Source organism: Leishmania martiniquensis, chromosome 23 (genome assembly GCF_017916325.1).
Source record: "Leishmania martiniquensis isolate LSCM1 chromosome 23, whole genome shotgun sequence".
In the NCBI taxonomy this organism is placed as follows: domain Eukaryota; phylum Euglenozoa; class Kinetoplastea; order Trypanosomatida; family Trypanosomatidae; genus Leishmania; species Leishmania martiniquensis.
Window position 1 is genome coordinate 55,869 of NC_090158.1, and position 14,132 is coordinate 70,000.

Below are 14,132 nucleotides of genomic sequence, written 5' to 3' on the forward strand. Positions count from 1 at the left end.
AAGTGAGCGCGTGCGTGTACATCCTTTATTGTCGCCCATTTTGCGCTTTTCGTGTCCTGTTCTCCCTAGTCCCTCTGAAGGCTTTCCTCTGCGTGGTGATGTCTTCTGCCCTCTTGCCTCCACGCGCCTGTGCCATTGTCCGCGTCGATGCTGCTTTCCCTGCTTCGTCCTCCTTCGTTTATCCCGCCGCCGGCATTTCTCGACTGTGAGGACCACTCACTGACAAGAAGCATGCACCTCTCCCAGCAGCGAGGTGGTGACGCTACCGTACAAACAATTTAACACACGTACACTCACCCACACGCGAGGCAGCGCCAACAGAAAAGTTTTTGCCCTCGCGTCAATGGGCGGAAAGACTTCGAAGGTGGTGGCGGCGCTCACCCCAGAGGGGGTTGAAGAGTTGTACAGAGAGGGATACGCGGCCGGTACAATCGACGCCGATCTGTATCACACGTCAGAACGCGAGGTGATGCGGCAGCAGGATGCGGTGGCAGGCATCGGCGCGTGCATGTTCAGTGCTTGGGTGGCATATGTATACGGCCGTACGACTGGCGTGCAGGCTGCGGAGGATGCGGCGTCGCTACGCTTTGATGCACAGCAGCGAATACTCGACGAGACAAGAAAGGACCTGGCGCTGAAGCTAGAGGAGAACCGCAGCCTCCTGACCATTCGACAAGAGCAGGATGTCGTGATCGCGCAACAGCGCGACGAGCTGAAACGTGCAGCTCAGCAGCGCCGCGCTATGCTGCAGTCAGTGAACGCGTTGCGGCGTCGAAATACATCTGTGCGGCGGCAGATGCGAAGCCTAAAGTCCTCATTCACCGCTCTTCAGCTTCAGGTGTACGTTGGCATGGCTGGGGCCGGCCTCCTCTTGCTCGCTGTGGTGTGGTCGACACAGCAACTACGCAGTGGACGCTGGCAGCGCCCTCCCATCGCGGCTACGTAGAGGGCGAGGTCGTCGCGAACCACAGCTGCTCATGCCAAGAGCACGAAGCGAGGTGAGCGTGCTATGCACAATAAAAGCGTTGCCATGACGGCAGTGCTCTCTTTACCGATGCCTGAGCGTATGCAGCTCCTGCCTTTGTGTTGACACGTGTCCTGCTCACCTCTTCCTCTCTGCGTCGCCCCCCCTCCTACCGGCATTTCCTTTGGCTCCCCCTCCCCCATCCTTCACCCCCTGGAAGGATGCCCAGTTGGCAGGCAGAGTAACTTACAGCACGAGGACCGTCTGCGCACGGGTTTATGCAGCCCCCTCTCCTCTGTGACCCACCCCTTGGCTCACATCCACACTCTAATAATGCGAATACATACAATGCTCTAGCACGTTGCCTCTCCCCTACCGAACGTGTTTCGTCGCCTGTCTGCGTATGCGCGCCAACGCCTGCCGCTACCTCCCTCCCTCTGCCCCGCAGGGAACTGCGGGGCAGAGGGTAGGCCGGTGACGTTAATGGCAGACAAGAGCAGCGTAGTGCTGCTCTCTTTCCGCACTGTTCAGCCAACTTCTTATTTGCTATGCTGTGACGCCGCTTCGCTTACTTCCCTCGTCGCTCTCTCAACCCCCTTGCCTCTTGCCCTGTGCTTCACACAGAGAAGTGAAATAGTTGCTGATGAAGCGGGGTAGGCTGTATCCCATAGCTGTTGCAGTGCAGGCTGAGGTACCGTCGCGCGCTGAGGATCATCTCCGTCGGGCGGCTACGGCGCGACGTGTGTACTACCTCCGCGACGCGTGCGCGGCATTGCAGCTGAGTCTCCTCGCGTACAGGCACTGCCGCTGCAGCACACATTCCCCTTCGGTCGCAGTTGACATTGAAGTTTGCGCGTCGGATCTCGCGAAGAAGGCGCTCGTCATCGAGGATGCTCCCCTATCCTCTTCGCCGACATGCGACTTCCTTTCGGACGCAGTCGAGCCGCTACCGGCATCGTGGTTCTACATCGGCTTGGGGGCAGTCGACGGCGCGCGCGTTTACATAGTGCTTCCCACCTACACGGATTACTTCTTCGACTATACGATGCACTGGGCAAGGATCGCTTACTCAGAAATGGCGCGCCAGTGCGTCAGCTACGGTCTCATCGCTAAGCTGCAGAGTGTCGGTGGGGGTTGGGCCTCGCTGCACCGGGCCGACAAGTCTCTCGTGTGCGCGTTGCAGCTGCATGCTGTGGCACAGGCGGTGCGCGACGAGGAGCTTGTGCACAAGTGCCGCCTCTTCATTGGCTGGGCTCATCTCTGGAACAGCGATGCATCAAAGGCACTCGAAATATTTCATGCGGAGCTGGAAGCGGCGCGACGGCGCGGCCACACAGCTCACGAAAGGCGCTGCTTACACGCCATTGAGAATGCGGAACACAACCCTCTCCTCACTCCGGGAGGCCTACACACGGGTCACTACCCGATGGTGGACGCGTGGCGGCGGGGCACCCCTAAAAGAGGCGCCTGCCGCTCTTCTCCTCTCCCGCATTAGCCTCGTTTGCTCTGCCCGGCCGCGCTGGCCCCGATCCGGCGGGTGTTATCGATGGGCAAAAGGGTATGATGCCCAATGCTGTGGCGGCACGGGCGGTGCCGAGCAGGTGAGGTGAGCGTGCCAGCGACCGCCGCGACATGTGAAAATGAGGCGTCCTCTTGTGAGCGTTGGCATCCGCTGACGGCCGCGGGGTTGCTGCGGGCCGCGAAGCGAAGTGGGGTATCCGCTTACCAATGACGGTGCGGGAAGGAGTTCCCACCCGACGCAGCCGAGGCTATCAGGCGCTTCTGAAAGGAATCGCCACTGTATGCATGTGGGTGTGTGTCAGGGCGTGGCGGTGAAAGGGTGCGCATTCGAACTCCATGGCTCGTCGCCATGCCTGGTGGGTGGGAACTGGTCGCTTCTGTGCCTCTTCGCTGTGGGTGCGTCGCCAACTTTGAAGGGGAGGGCGCATGGTCGAGGGAAACGACATGGTTGCGAGTACCGGGCAGAAGTGCGATGCAGGTTTCTTACACAGAGAGAGAGCATGCGGAAAGGCACATTGCAGAGGACGGCGTGCCAGTGAATGAACTGACGCGCACAGCAGCGCAGGCAGCCTTCGCAATGCTGCATCTGTACCGGGGCTATGGGACCGCTGTTTCGATGAGAAAGGTGGGCGTGCGCAATGCCGCCGCCGAGCCCCTCGGCAGGAAGGGAGGCGGGAGGCGAGCGCCGTGGCGCCAAAGGGCCCCACGACCGGTAAAGCGAAGCTGCTGAAGCCCATGCTTTACATGGGGGGGCGAATCGCCGCCTGGCGCCCCCGCCAGCGGAGGGGCGGCCACAGCCCCTAAAGCCGACAGAGCCACCCCAAGAGATCACGACGACGGAGACGCAGCGCGATGGCCCCACCCACCGCCACCCCAAACATACACATACAACATTTTCGCCGCGCTCATTCCGTTTATGCAAAAGGAGATCGCTGGCCGTCTGTGGATTTCAGGCGCCGTCAGAAGTGTAGGCGGTGCCAAAAGCAGGCCCCGCCAGAGACACGGGGGTGGACACAGCTGGCCCCACACCCGGAGAAACACCCCACGCACAGCACGTTCCCGATGCGGGGTGCGCATGGTGGGGGCATGGCTGCGGTGGGGGCGATGAAAGGTAGACGAGGATGCAGTACTAAAGTACACGTTCATTTTCTTGCTTCCCATTGAGTCCTGTTCACGCCCCGCCCCATCCGACTCATGCAGAAAGTTGGCCGAGCCTGAGTTCGTGTCTCTGTCGCTTCCACCTCGAATTGGGATGCGCATCATGGCGCGGCACCGCCGCCTGTGGGTATGCAAAGAAAGTGCTTGTTCCGAGGGGGTGAGAAAGGCAGCTGACTGCGCGCCGTTAGAGTAGGGGCCAGACGGCGTGTGACGGCCCCTTGGTCGATCGTATGGGTAGCGGCTGGCGGCAACGCTTTGGCCGACGTGTCATATCATCTGTGGGCGACACCGCGATCGCAGCCTCCGGCTGGAGAGGGGGCGGTAGGCACGCTGAGGTGCTGGACACGGTACGGAATGCGCCACTGCGTGTTAGCGAGGTTGATCAGCAGCACCCCCACCCCGCATAATATCCTCTGGGGGGGGATATTACCGCGTCTTTGCGAGTAGCGAATAGGGGCGCGGGTGCCCCCTTCGGTGGACAGACTATCACTTTAGCCTAGCCGCAGAGAGCTCTTTGCAGCGACCGCATTGGAGATGCGCCACACAACGGAAAAGAAGACTCCAGTCTGGCACACATGTTTGCGCGTTTTCTTCGTTTTAGTAACGATGTTCGCACAGCACAGTGCGATTGTGAGCCGATTTGATGGCTTCCGATGTGCTGCGGGGGCGGCATAGGAGGCGCATCGGCAGCTGCGCCACATAAAGAGGAGTGGTACAATGCGTTACCGAACCTCGGGGATACCGCGGCGGCCTTGTTGAGAACAGTACGCGAGGGGGTTGCACGAGGGGCAACGCCGCACGGCTGTGGCGTCGGCAATATCTCACTGCGAGGAAGACAATGGTGGCGTTGAGGCGTCAGGAAAAGATCGCCATGGTACGGAACCTGCCAGCAACGCTGGCTGACGGAGGGTGCACCGGCGGCTCTGTATGTGGATGCCGGGGCGCTGGCAATGAATGCAGCGTGTGGCACCATAGGCTCGGTGCAGATGGCCTTTGTCGCTCACCGTTTACCCTGTTGCGCGTGCACCAAGAGCGACGCTGCAGAACGGCTTCGGATGGGTATTTGGTGCCGTTCCGCGTGGGCGGCTCGACGTGAACTCGCCAACACCCTTCAATGCCAGCATTGGCATCGAGGCGGTTCACCTCTGTGGTTGTGGGTCACCTCCATCCAGGCGGTGCGTACTCGGAGAGCTTTGGAGAATGCGGCAGATGGCCAGCTGGAGTGTAAGAGGAGGAGGAGGGGGCGCCACGGCACTGCAGTCGTTGGCAAAGAAGGCAATATCTCACCCGGGTGCGCTTAAAGGCTGGCAGGAGATACTTTTTGGTGCATTAGTGGATAGGCTCACTACAGTCGTACACGCGACCATGGATGAGATTTCCCCACGCATGACGCCATCGGAGCTTCTGCATCGCGCGCACGCCCAAATCTGCACCTGATACTGCATTGGGGCTTCCGCTTCCTCTCGTCACCACACCGTCACGCTGCCATTATGACACTGTGGCGACTGCCCTCTCCTCAACACAAGTTTCCGCGGTGAAACTATTTGTAGACGCACGTGCCGCGTGACGCAGCTTTCTCCACAGCGTCAGAAAAAATGTTGCTGGTACACACAGAGGCTCGTGTCTCCATCGACATTTCCGCCACGATAGTCCTGTCCCGCGTCACCTCAGCTTCAGCAGATGTACGTGCCAGCGACTGTATTTCTTCCTTGACCACGCTTGCCCAGTCAAGCTGCTGTGCTTCTGGTATGTCCTGGCGGTCTACGGTTGCGCGCTTCACTGTTCAGTCTGCAACCTCTTCGCAAGGTTGTGGCGCATGGTCATATGTCGGGGTGTGCTGGAGCGCGTTCGCTTGTGCCGGCGCCGGCAGGCACGGGTGTCAAGAAAGGCGGACCGGCAACGCGTGGACGAAGAAATTTTTTTTTTGTGAAGTCGGTGGCCACGCGTGGGGGTGTGTCGTCTTCATGGCCGCTGAATCCGCCCTTCTGGAGGATGCGCGCACGTTCAATGCTGTTTCAAACGTTTCCCTCTCCGGCACCCTTTCTCCTTTCGAGGCGCCACCTCAGGGCGGAAGTGAATTGCACGAGGCGGCTCCGTGCGAGTCTCACAGCGACTGAGATGTTCTTGACGTTGAGCGTGCAAAAAGCTCTGCTCACACTCCGCTGATGGTCAGTCCAGCTCGATGCCGCGGAGTGCCATCCTTCACTTCGAAGATGCTGTAATCGTGACACTGGTGCAGCGGCCGTGCGCTGGGTTTTGCCCCTTGTCTGCCTTTGCACTGAGGAGAGTGGCACAGAGGTACACGGTGCAGGGTCTCACGGTGGCTGAGCTTCACCTTTTGATCTTCTTGCCGGCCGTCTACGCAGCGCTGGCCCTCCTGAGTCACTTTAGCACTCCAGAGCTCCACGTCGCAGAGGATGCGACGGCGTCGGCTCGCTCCTAACTGGCAGAGAATTTGAGCAGCAGACGCACTTCCCACGCGGCTGTTTTATTTCCCTCGAATCGACGATGCTCTCGGCAATTTTCTCGTCTCGCACGCGAGTGGCTCAGAGGGACGGTGCGGAGTGTCTCACCAAAGACGCGGAGAGCGGAGAAATGGGCGAGCCCGTAGCTGCGCGCGTGCTGCTCATAGCCCACTCCTCGGAGGCGAGCGTTCCGCATGTGGCCAAGAGTGCGGAGACGAAGAAGCACCTCTTGCGGCTTGACTGCATGGTTGGAGCATGGATGCGGCCGACGAATAAGGGAGAAGGCAAAATGGCACGGCACTGCTTACACGATAGCTAGTTTCCTGTGCACGCTGCTTCTCCTGGGGCGGGGCAGTGCCGCTCTTCCATCCGCCTTGGATGTACCCTCACTGCAGTCGGCTGTGCTGGACGCTCTCGGGCAGAGTTTCGATGGCCAGCGAGACACGACTTCTTGGTTCCTTTCGCAAGAAGTGGATCAGCGGTGGCGCCTCGTCCAAGGATACTGGCCAGTGGGAGATGACCTCCGTGCCGTGCCCCCCCCCACCCTCTTTACCCAATCTGCTGCGGTATGATCAAGCGCGCCAGAGGCAGGCCGAGAGACTCACGGTGGTGCATGATCGACAGCGCAGGACCGTGGTGACTGGCACTTTCGATGGTGGCCTTTGCCACGAGGAGGCGGGGCACCCGCATCAGCGTTGCGGCGGCACTCCGCTCGCTGATGGCGCCCCGGTCTTGCCAGTCGCCACGGCTCATGAAGACAGTCACGTTGCCGCTTACCTAGAGGTGATGCGCCGGGCCAGAGGCTTCTCATGCGCCGCCTTCCGAGGCGTCGATGATGGCGTAGGCGGCCAGTGGGAGCGGCTTGTGTGCTGGCGATTGGGGTTCGAGGTTATCCAACCAATGAGTCACCTCGCGGCCTCACCGACAAGTAACTGCGCTACGTCCCTTTCGACCGCGCACGGCTTGGGGAGCGTCTGATCGCGTGTCACCGAGCGCATGGCGCTGAGTTGAGCTCCGTCTTTGACGTTGGCGCATTTTTTGCCACCGTCTCCCCTCGACGCCTCGAGAGCGGCCGACGAGAGCGCGAATGGCGCGGAGACCCGCTGCCGCGTTGTGTGGTGTGCGCCTATGCGGCATTTCCCTTCAGTGGCCACACGAGAGAAACGCCCATACACGGCGCAAGCCCTGGGAAGGGGGCTGCGTGTGTGCGGAGCAGAACAGAGGCAGCGGCCCTTCTCCTTCGATGCGGCGGGGCTGTGACGCCCCGTCTTATCGCATCGCAAGTGCGTTCCCTCGGTGCATCGAGTACGCCAGGCGCGCTGCTGTGCGCCCTCAAGGGCGACGGCGCTGCGCGAGGCAGTGAGACACCGCCGAATACCAAAAACGCGCACACGCAAAGATGCACGTACACTCACAGAGATAGGAAGTCAAGGCAGGCGCAGTGCAATGAAGCGCCCCACATCGGTTTGGGAAGTAGTGGAGTGCGTGGCCAAACGAGGTGCAGGGGGTGGGCGAGGGCCTCCGCGTGTCTAAGCACGTGCCGCACAAGCGTGTCTGCCACCGCTGATGACGAGACTCTCCATATACCCTCGAAACTGGGGATGTGGACCATTGCCTGATGGGGTCGTGGACCCTGTCGCTCGCCAATTGTTTCACTCTCGCCATCGTGCTTCGCACCTCACGTGGTGTTTGCTGCTAGTGTTGCCATAGGCCATGCAGGGAACATGGCGCTGCACTCCCTCCCTATCACGTGGTCCGTCGCTCTTCACCGACGTAAAGGCAGCGCTTCACTTCCTCACCTCCCTCGCTCTTCCTCGGACGGCCTACTCTCTGCCACCTGTGCTGCTCCTCCTCTCTCCCCTACTTGTCATTAAAGTGAACTATTCAACTTCGATTGGTGCCTGTGTACTACCGCCTTATCCCTTGCACGCGTGAAGCGCCCCCTCCCCTCCCGCCGCAGCAGCGGCACGCGAGTGCTAAAGAAAAGTAAGACAAGGAGGTCGATCATCAACGCAAGTGCGGGGCCCACGCCGTCGATACCGGCCTCGGTGATTCTTTGTGTTCGAGTGTGTGCCCAGAAACAGCGGGGGCGCCTCGTTTGCGGACTTGGATTCTTGGCTGGCGCATTGCTGCTTGCGCCCCCCTCCCTTTTTTGTGTGTGTGAGACTGATGGTGGCATAGCGGGGAGAGCCTACAGTGGACTGCGTGACATCGACTAAAGGCAAGGCAAACACTACGAGGGTGTCTTGCCTGAAGCGTCGCCTCTCTCTCTTTCGTGTCTGTGTGCGTGCGTGTGTTTATGCTGCCTCAAAGTTTTAAGCCGACGTGTCTCTCACTGGCCGAGTCTGCTTGACGATGAGTGGCACTGACGGGCTCGAGTCGATACCGCAGCGCATTACGCCGGATCAGGAGCTGGCAGTCCTCAAGCTCATTCTTGCCTTACGCAGCTTAGGGGATGTTGAAAGCAGCGAGAAGGTGCGACGGCGTGTGCGGGAGGCACTTCTGAAAAGCAGTGATGATTCAGAAGCCATGAGCAAGGTGGAGGAGATCATTCGTCGAGGCAAGCGCACGCAGAGTAAGCTAGACGGAAGCTACGAGGAACGGCAGCGGCGCAAGCGTAAGAAGCGCGAGCAAAATTTGGCGTCAGCGTCACGCCTCGTCGACGTCGAGGCAGGAAGCGGCGAGGAATCGGAGGGATCAGCATCGACGGAGGAGGACGGCGCGGAGGAGTAGTGTGGTGCGTCAGGCCATGGCATCTGCGCTGCATATCGGGTGCTGTTCCGTGCTGATTTTCTCGCCACGTCGCGCCTTCTGTGCTCCGCCACAGTGCATCAGCGGGGCGCATCAGCGTTGATGAGCTGCGCACTTGGACCTCTGCGACTATGCAGCGCTGTGCCGGTCTCTTTCTCTGCATGATACGGCGCTGTGGATTGGAAGCGATGCCTCCGCCAGGTTAAGGGCAAGCGAAGAGAATAAAATGGAAGAGGGGCTCTATTCGTATGCAGCAACAGCGCACGCGCCAAGGCCTACAAGCTTGTAGGTGCGCGCGCATGTGAGGCAGGACGGAGCCTCCGGCACCTGAGTCGCACAACACATGTCGTCACCTCCCTCTTCGTTCACTCCTGCATGAGAGAGCCGTCGACTCCCTCGGCATGAAATATGCTTGCTTCTTTTTTTTCTTTGCAATGGCCAAGTGCCTTGGCGGATGGGCGGGGATGGAAGTGGGGAAGGGCAAGTAGATCACTGATAGACGAACAGGTACCGGTGGTGATGTGCACGAGCCCGCATGTTTCTTTGTGTGTACCGGCTATCATTCGATCATGTTTTCATGCCCCCGTCCGCCGACTTGACGGCTCATCGCCACCGTCGCTCCTCTGTAGCCCCTCCACCCTTCGCCTCCCTCCGTCTGTTCTTGCCCCCACCCCTCCCCCTTCTCATCAACAGATTCCACTCCCTTTCTTAGCTTCACCATCTCCCTCTTTCTCCCTTTCAGCTCACGCCCAACAACAAGACGCTCGTGCGCAAACGTTTCGAACACTTCGTCTCCTCTGCCCTGCAACATCAGCCATGCCCAGTGTGGTTGAGGCCAATTTGCAGAAAATGGGCATCACCCTGCCCCCTCCTGCCTCCCCTGCAGCTTCCTACAAGCCGTTCGTAAAGGTGGGCAACATGGTCTACATCTCTGGTCAGCTGCCCAAAGGTGCTGATGGCAAACTGATAACAGGACAGCTTGGCGCCTCGCTGAAGTCGGAGGAGGGAAAGGCCGCAGCGGAAAGCTGCGCACTGAGTCTGATTGCGCAGATGAAGGCTGCGGCCGGCGGCAACCTCGATCTGGTGAGCAAAGTTGTGATGGTGCGCTGCTACGTCAACTCCACAGGCGACTTCCACGAGCACCCTGCTGTGGCTAACGGCTGCTCCGATCTCCTGGCTCGTGTATTCGGTGAGGAAATTGGCCGCCATGCCCGCTGTGCCTTCGGCGTGGCGCAGCTGCCCTTCAACGTGGCGGTGGAGATCGAGGCTCAGATCGAGCTCAAGGGCGAAGCCACGGCTTCTCTTTAGAGGCTCTCTCTGGCGACGGCAGTGGAAAGAGGCGAAAGCAATCAGCGAAGCGGGAGTGGCTGGCGCTGCTTTCTCTCGGCGGGCGCCTTGCGTGGACACATTGCAGGGCCTTTGCATCGAAGCAGCCGCCTTCCATCCCATCGCTGACGTTCTGTTTCCCCTTCTCTTCGTAACGCCGGCTGCTCTGTGCCATCCGCATCTGTCAGCAGCGCGGGATGTGCGGAAGGCTGCACCTCTTCGCTCTGAGCCGGACATATGCGTCTCGCCATGCAATCCTTTTATTTCCCGATCTATCCATGTTTGTGCGTGTGTGTGCGTGCCAATGATATCCGTGCCGCTGCTCTTCCAGCTTGGCACTTGCACCGGCATCGCTGGAGCTATCACGTAAACTTTAGGTGTTCACTCTTCGATTTGTTTTTTTCTTTGTTTCGCTACCGTTTCGCACGTTCTCTTCAGTCCTCATCTAGCACTGGCACGCAGCCCTCCCCTCTGTCACCCTCTGCATCGTCTTTTTTCCCAGGTGAACGCTCGCCCATGTGCGTGTTGCGTGAGGAACGCGTTTGCGGCGTGTGCGTGTGTGTGTGTGCAGTGATGAAGGTCTGTAACTTCAAAGGTGAAAAGGAAAACGATGCACCGCTTGACGTCTTCGGTGGGCTTCTATTGAGTACCACCCTTTTCTCGCCCCGTGCCAGTGACGAAACGGGCAGCAGCTCCTCTTTCTGTCTTCATGGGTGGGGCGCAACAGAAATGGGTAAATGGAGACCGTCAATGAAGGTCTGAAAGAAATACCTCCCTGGTGGGCACAGCAAAGACGGGAAGGGGCAGGGCAATATCGAGGGTGTGCCTAAGTGGGAGCAGGTGTACGTCGGCTGGCCGTCTGTGGCCTCTCCGACAGTCGTCTATCCGGCATCGAGTTCCCGTGGCTTTCAGCTTCAGGAAAAAGCGCGCTGGGCAGGGGAAGAGGAGGGGGGCGTACGATGCGCTGTTTGGGCATCTCTACCCTTTCTCTGCCGTCACCCGCTTCAATCCTGAGGAACCGCTGCTCCGTCTCTCTGGCACCCGCACACGCACAGGCGGATGCAGAGATGGGATGGCGCAGAGGTGACGCTGATGCTCAAAGAATGAAGACGCAAGATCAATGCGAGAACACTCTTGTCCCTCCCCTCCAACACACACACACACACCATTATGAATTCTCAACCTGATCTTTCTTCATCTTGCCCAACTCTATGCACACGCACGCATGAGCACATTCGTCCGCGCAAACGTCATGGAGATCAGCTGTGAAGCGTATAGTAACCTCCCTGCGCGTGTGAAAGGCTTGCCCTGGAATCGTTAAGGCTACTTGTCCTGCGTGTATATTCAGCTCTTCCCTCGCTGCTCTCCACCTTTGGCGTCCCCCCACCCCTCTTTAGAGAAGCCGGCGTGGGGCACCGCTGCTCTGACGGGGCGGGGAAAATTGGCGACGCTCCTTCGGAAACGGCGGCACGATACAGCCGCCGCTTCTGCTCGTGGCAGTGCTGGAGAGATTCGAGAGGCTTGCGTGAGTCTCTCTCTGCGTCCCTCGCAGTCGCCTGCTTTGCTACCGCCTCTTACATCTGTTTACCACGTAGGGTCCGATACTGCTTCCTTCATCTCTTTTTTGACCCAACGCTCGTAGCGGTGCGGCGCCCCGCAAGTGGACAAAGAGAGCTGGTGACGCGGCACTGAAAGCGCTTAGTCGACGGAAAACCAATCGTTGCTCGCCATTGGCCGCTGCACATACGAAAGGTTGGCCAAAGAGACGGCTGGTTGCAGAAGGCCTCTCATCCTGTGCGCCACTCTTCTTCGCCGAGAAGACGCCCTGCCGCTGCCGCTGCCGCCATCCGCATCGCACGTGTCGACTCTCACTTCTCTCTGAACGCTAAACGATTCAGCACGAAAAGAGAGAGAGCAGCAGAGACCAATTTTTTTCTTGAGTGTATGTGTGTGTGCTACGGGGGCGTCTTTTCGTCTTGTCGCCTTCCTCATCGACTGCAATCACTCAGACTCATCACCGTGAATTCAATTTCTGCCCCAAGCGACAACGACCCTCAGCACCACGGGTTTCGAAAAAGGGAAACCTCTTTCGATCGGGCGTGAAGGCGTTGCTTCATCACCATTATTTTTTTTTGCTTCGGACCTTTTGTTGGGCCAAGCACCTTTTTTGGCCCACGTGTGCGTGCGCTTTTTTTTCTCGTCTCTGTTGTACACCTCCGTTTTATTACCCTCTGCTTCTTTTGTGCCCTGCGCTCCCGAAAGTTTGAAGGTACACAGCTGCGTACGCATCGGTGTACGCTTGCCTCTCTACATCTTTGTGGATGCACCGTTATATTTATTTCGGCGGCCGTGACATTGCGTGGATCTTTCCGTTTTCTTTTCTGTGTGTCGCTCGTGCGCGCCTTCCCCCCTCTTAGTCGATTCACGAGCACAGGCACGACGACAAGGGGCGACCAGCACCTAATAACACGCACACACCTCATAAACACGCAAACATATATATATATATACATATATATTTGTATGTATATATATATACGTACAGAACATATTGGTCTCATATGTGTCTCTCTCTCTTGGAAGACTCTTTGACGTTTTCTTTCGCGGTTGTCATCGTCGACTGCTGTCTCCTCCCCACACACACACACGCCCCTTAACCCCTACGGTTTTTTTGTCAAGTTCTTTTCGTGCGCACCTCTCTCGTGGGCGACTCCCTTTCGCATTTCGGAAGCGGCCCTACATTTTGTCTCGCATTGACTACTCGGTGCCCCCCTCTCTCTCTCTCTGTGTGTGTGCGTGTACGCTCACCTCTCCTGCCCTGCGCCTGTTTGTAAACACCTCTTTCCTCTTTGTGTTTTTTTTCGCGTCTGTTGCGCCTCACATTCTGAGGCCTCTCATCCTCACACATTTTCTTCCTCAGTCAGTCCTCGCGCTGCCTTTCACTACACACGAACAGATAGCTTGGACGTGTGGAGGGCGCCGCTCCGTATCGGCCTCTCTGTTCCTCTCTCTCTTGCATACTTCTGTCGCGCTTGCAGGCACCCTTGCAGGAGAGTAGCGGCCAGACCCTGACAGAGCACCACTTGCAAAGGGAAAGGTGACTTGAACACACGGGCACAGGTGCGTTACAGGCTGCTACCATCGTGGCTGATATTGCCCGTGCTACCCTTCCGCTTCTTGTTACTCTACCCTGATCTCTCTGCTGGGATGACGCGCGAGATCATTGCCGAGGAGCTGCCGATGGGGGAGGCGCAGGCGCCTGCGCTACCGCCACAATCTTCGCGGCAGCGGCGACCTCGTCACCAAGCGGACCCGCTGCATGATTATCGCAATACGCACTTGGAGTTGCAAGGGCGGCTGGCAGAGATGTGGGGGCCCGAGGCGCCGTACACGCCCACACGGGAGGAGACATCGTCTTGGTTCCAGCGGTACTACTATGGGTGGGTGTATGAAACCGTGCTGCTTGCGTCGAAGGAGAAGCTGAAGCATGAAGCATTGCCGCCGCCGACACGGGACGTGCGCGCGCACGAGTGCGGGTGGCGTCTGTCGCGTGCTGTACAGGCTGCAATGTACGACCGAAACGCGTGGAACTGCATGATTGGGGCGGAAGTGGTGAGCACGCTGGACGCTGCGAGCCGCGGCGTCTTGCGCTGGGTCGGTGTGCCGCAGCAGGGCGGGTACACGCGGATGATGGCAGGCGTGGAGTGGAGTGTGCCGCCGGCTGTGCGCACCGCCGCGAAGTCCGACGGCAGTGGCGCGTCGCCTTTCTTTGACGGCGTTGTGCACGGTGAGCACCTGTTCACGCCTGAGCAGAGTGACATGTCGACACTGGAGGAGACTGCGACGCTGCGGCTGGACCTGAGGAGTCGCGGAGGCGTCGTGGAGATCCCAACTCCGAAGCGCCTTTCTCTCGCACGCCTCTTGGCTCTCAAGCTGCCCTACTACCT

General features: G+C 59.0%; 6 protein-coding genes across 6 annotated transcripts in view; all 6 read left to right on the forward strand.

The window, feature by feature from the left end:
• Positions 1-343: 343 nt before the first annotated feature.
• LSCM1_06009 (uncharacterized protein) lies at positions 344-946 on the forward strand (the record flags this gene model as incomplete). The annotated part of the gene is made up of 1 exon (XM_067323442.1): positions 344-946. One exon carries the CDS (start codon positions 344-346, stop codon positions 944-946), a length of 603 nt encoding a protein of 200 aa, XP_067178547.1.
• A 661-nt stretch (positions 947-1,607) lies between these two features.
• Positions 1,608-2,459, forward strand: LSCM1_06010 (uncharacterized protein; the record flags this gene model as incomplete). The annotated part of the gene is made up of 1 exon (XM_067323443.1): positions 1,608-2,459. One exon carries the CDS (start codon positions 1,608-1,610, stop codon positions 2,457-2,459), a length of 852 nt encoding a protein of 283 aa, XP_067178548.1.
• Positions 2,460-3,062: 603 nt separating this feature from the next.
• LSCM1_06011 (uncharacterized protein) lies at positions 3,063-3,215 on the forward strand (the record flags this gene model as incomplete). The annotated part of the gene is made up of 1 exon (XM_067323444.1): positions 3,063-3,215. One exon carries the CDS (start codon positions 3,063-3,065, stop codon positions 3,213-3,215), a length of 153 nt encoding a protein of 50 aa, XP_067178549.1.
• Positions 3,216-8,463: 5,248 nt separating this feature from the next.
• LSCM1_06012 (uncharacterized protein) lies at positions 8,464-8,841 on the forward strand (the record flags this gene model as incomplete). The annotated part of the gene is made up of 1 exon (XM_067323445.1): positions 8,464-8,841. One exon carries the CDS (start codon positions 8,464-8,466, stop codon positions 8,839-8,841), a length of 378 nt encoding a protein of 125 aa, XP_067178550.1.
• Positions 8,842-9,675: 834 nt separating this feature from the next.
• Positions 9,676-10,167, forward strand: LSCM1_06013 (uncharacterized protein; the record flags this gene model as incomplete). Its single annotated transcript, XM_067323446.1, has 1 exon — positions 9,676-10,167. The coding sequence occupies one exon, from the start codon at positions 9,676-9,678 to the stop codon at positions 10,165-10,167; it is 492 nt and encodes a 163-aa protein (XP_067178551.1).
• Positions 10,168-13,392: 3,225 nt separating this feature from the next.
• Positions 13,393-14,132, forward strand: part of LSCM1_06014 (uncharacterized protein) — a gene marked incomplete at both ends in the record, with an annotated part of 4,695 nt that continues 3,955 nt past the window's right edge. The window contains one exon of the mRNA XM_067323447.1: positions 13,393-14,132. This exon is cut by the window's right edge and continues 3,955 nt beyond it. Within this exon, the coding sequence (XP_067178552.1) occupies positions 13,393-14,132 (740 nt within the window).